Source organism: Salvia miltiorrhiza, chromosome 5 (assembly GCF_028751815.1).
Source record: "Salvia miltiorrhiza cultivar Shanhuang (shh) chromosome 5, IMPLAD_Smil_shh, whole genome shotgun sequence".
Classification (NCBI taxonomy): Eukaryota; Viridiplantae; Streptophyta; class Magnoliopsida; order Lamiales; family Lamiaceae; genus Salvia; species Salvia miltiorrhiza.
Window position 1 is genome coordinate 51,289,718 of NC_080391.1, and position 3,933 is coordinate 51,293,650.

The following is a 3,933-nucleotide window of genomic DNA, read 5'->3' on the forward strand; positions in this document are numbered from 1 at the left end:
GGCAGCAGCAGCACGACACCTTTCTCCCTGTCCCAGTCCCGTCGGCGCTCGTGCTGCCTCTCCCACCGGCACGACATCTTTCGGCCCTCCGCCAGCGTTGCTCTGCCAGCGTCGCCCACTCTGCAGGCGTGAATGCCGGAGAGCACCTATGATGGACCAAAACATGCAAGGTAGGCTAGCATCTTACACTCTTACTAGGGTGAACATTGAAGGAGTTGATATTAGTTGTTACCTTTGAACTTTAAGAGCTACCTGGTGACCTATGTTTTTGTTGACTTTTCCTCGGGTTAACTTCTGACTGGGACATTTCTATCAGGGTGCAGGTAAGTCTGCTGTATTAAATAGTCTAATTGGGCATCCTGCATTGGTGAGTGTTATGAGCAAGCTCATAATCAATTTTTAAATTTTTTTTATCTCTTAACATAAGAATAAACTCATGCCTTCAGATTACCCTTAACTATACAGCCAACTGGGGAAGGTGGTGCTACTCATGCTCCCATAGTTGTTGATTTAACAAGGGATGCCTCCATGAGCAGCAAATCAATCATTCTGCAGATTGATAGTACATCTCAGCAAGTTTCTGCAAGTGAGGCCTTTTACTGAACTTTAAGTGTAATGCAGAGTTCTTTAGGTGCCAGTAGGCATTCTATTCATAGACCATGAACAAAAAGAATTTTATATTATGCATGAACAAAAAGAATTTTAGTTGCCTGATCACTTGTTGTCCGTCTTTTGCATGTTTTGGTCCATCATAGGTGCTCTCCGGCATTAATTTACGTGAATTTCATTTAGTAGCTTGGTTCTTAAATATATGCATGTGTGGGCATTTTCTTGTTAATTTATTTTTTTTTTAGTCTTGATGTTGTCTTGATTATGTGTAAATTGCGCTTTTTATATGATGTTTAAAGAGAAAGTAGTAAGTGATTTATAAATTGACTAACTTGTTTGTTTACTAATAAGTTGTCTTGTTTGTTTACTAGTAAGTGGTTAAATTGTTGCTTAGGTTGGGAATTTATTTATTAGAATTAGAATTGTTCTTTTTTTTTTAATATAACCTTACAAGTCTTTATAAAATATTATTTTGTTCTAAATAAGCATAAAAAATTAATTGGTGAAGTGGATAGGACCTCATCCTTTCTTTGAAAGGCCAAGGTTCGAATCCCACTTCTTACAAATTCATTAATTTTGAATTATTTGGGATTAATTCGGTTATTCGGTTAACCGAATTAACCGGTTAATTCTGGGCGAAATTGAAATCACCAAATTAATCGGTTTGACCGGTTAACCGAATAACCGGTCGGTTAAATCGGACCGGTTATTCGGTTAACCGGTCCGTAAATCGGTTCGATTTTCGGTTACTACCGGTTAACCGGTAATTTAACCGAACCGACCGATTTACCAGCCCTACTTGTAATCATTATGTGGGCTTATTTTAAATTTAAAAGTGTGACTATAAAATAAATGAGTTTTGACTAAAATTGGCTGCATTTTGGGCAAATAGAGCCTTAAAATCGGCTCAAACTCCCTAAAAATTGGCTCACATGTCGACCCTTTTTATGGGCCCATTTTTAATCAATATCCGAATTAAATCAAGATCGTATAAAATAAATACTCACCTTATTTTACGCAATTAAAATGCATAAAAATATATTGATTTTAAATCAATGTAACTTACGAAAAAATAAAATTAAAATTTTATTCTCTAACTTACTTAAAAAGAAAACGCATCAAGACGCTTTACTAACAAAATGATAATTATTCTTATTTACCGGGAATTAGGGACCTATCTCAAATTAATAATTACTAAGATTGAAAATGAGGGGTATTACAATTTTTGTAATAATTCCACGCTATTCCCTTCGCCCCATTAACTATGACTCAAGTGTGCATAAGTATATTAAGAAAAATGTTATTTAAAGTTATAGAGTAAAAAGGTCTCGCTTATTTTAAGGTAAAAAAATGAGGTTTGAACCATTATTAGTGGGACACTATAAAGTGATGTTTAAGCTATTTATAGTGGGACAAAATGAGTATATAATAAGGGCTCATTTGGCACCGATGATTAATTTGTCTAATATACATAATATATCTTACATATATTTTATGGCATATAATAATATTTTTTTTGTCTACAAAGATTGTGTTTTTATTATTATTTTCGTCCGTCCATAAAAATAGTATGCTTTCCTTTTTTAGAAATCCTTTTTATACTATAAACTTTATTGACATCAATATTTATAAAATACTCAAGTGGTCATATATTTCAATTATTTTATTAAAATTCGTATGTTTCATTCCATCACTGTGAACACGGAGGTGGTGCTTAATAAAGGGATGAGAAATTAAGCATGATTTTAATTTAAAATGTTACTCCCTCCGTCCACCAATTCAAGGCCTACTTGCCTTTTTGGGACGTCCACAAAAACAAAGCCTACATATTTTTGGTAAGTTTTTATTCATTATTTAATTAAAAAAGTCAAAGATTCTTTACAAAAAAGTGGGACCCTTTCTCCACTCAACTAATAAAAATACATTTTTTCTTAAAACCCGTGTTTTTTTCCCTAGGCCTTTAATTGGTGGACGGATGGAGTACTAAGTAACTACTAATAGCCGTGGTTGAACATGGAGCCAAGACTTGCTTGAAAATGTGACTACAAATTTAGTAAAAATATAAAAATATGTGAGTCTCGCCTACCAATTTTTATTTTTATTTTTTAGATAAAGAAATTAAATGGCCGTATCATAGGAAATTCGAATCCAAAATCTTTAATCTTAGACATTAACCCCTTACTGCTTAGCCAACACACGCACACCTCGCCTACCAAATTTGATGCAAAGGACCAAAGCCCATCCCTTGAACACCCTCACCAGACACCAATACTACACACACTCTCTCTCTCTTAATCCGAATTTCTCCAAGGGAAAATCAATGGAGCTCACTCCCAAGCAGCTGGAAGCCTACGATGGCTCCGATCCGTCGAAGCCCATCTATGTGGCCGTTCGCGGCAACATCTACGACGTCACCACCGGCAAGTCCTTCTACGGCCCCGGCGGCGCCTACGCCGTCTTCGCCGGCAAGGACGCCAGCCGCGCCCTCGCCAAGATGAGCAAGGACGAGAGCGACGTCGTTCCTAACCTCGACGGCCTCACCGAAAAGGAGATCGGCGTTCTCGTTGACTGGGAGAAGAAGTTCCAGGACAAGTATCGTGTCGTTGGCACCGTTACCAATAATTAGGGGTTTTTTCATATATTGACCTAATTTGATGATATGGATTGATTGATTGATGTTTCGATCAATCGGTGTATTTATGGAACCGCAAGCTTTTCATGTGTTGTTTGTTGTATTTATGTGGATATTTTGTTGAATGATAAATAAATTGCAGTGCTGAATATTGTTGTTTAACAGTGTGCTGTGTGTGTGTTTGTTTTAAAACGTGGTGATTGATTGCTGGATGTTTGCATATATAATTGGGGAAATTTCTTGTGATATTCTGTGGCTAGGGTTTACTTGTTGCTTGAGGACTTTACCTTGATTCTAGTAGAAGAGGTCAAGTATCAACTCTTGTTGCCAACACAGGTTGTTGTTGTCTGCTTGACTGAAACTGTGTTGCTTATTGATGAGAAATTTGAGTCTAAAATTAAGATTGAAAAGGACTACAATGGTTTATGTGATGATTCGATGATAGATTCTGGATATTAGGTGTATAGGGTTCTGGTTGAATATGGAATCAACTGTTTGTTTCATTAGTTGATTTGATTTGGTATGCTGTAACTGGGATCAAGAACAGCATAGATAATTCTATGCATATATATTCTTTTATCCAGTTTACCATGTTACTAGTATACATGCGCCTGTGCTAATGTGTGCTTCTGCTCGATTCTTGATACTTGTCTGTTTTCTTGAAGGGCTTCTGTGATTAGTTTAAATAACTG

The 3,933-nt window shown here is 36.3% G+C and overlaps 1 protein-coding gene across 1 annotated transcript; it reads left to right on the forward strand.

Annotated features, from left to right (window-relative positions):
• Positions 1–2,443: 2,443 nt before the first annotated feature.
• On the forward strand, positions 2,444–3,403 carry LOC131024860 (probable steroid-binding protein 3). The gene has a single exon (XM_057954407.1). The coding sequence runs from the start codon at positions 2,831–2,833 to the stop codon at positions 3,233–3,235; it is 405 nt and encodes a 134-aa protein (XP_057810390.1). The 5' UTR covers positions 2,444–2,830; the 3' UTR covers positions 3,236–3,403.
• Positions 3,404–3,933: the final 530 nt, after the last annotated feature.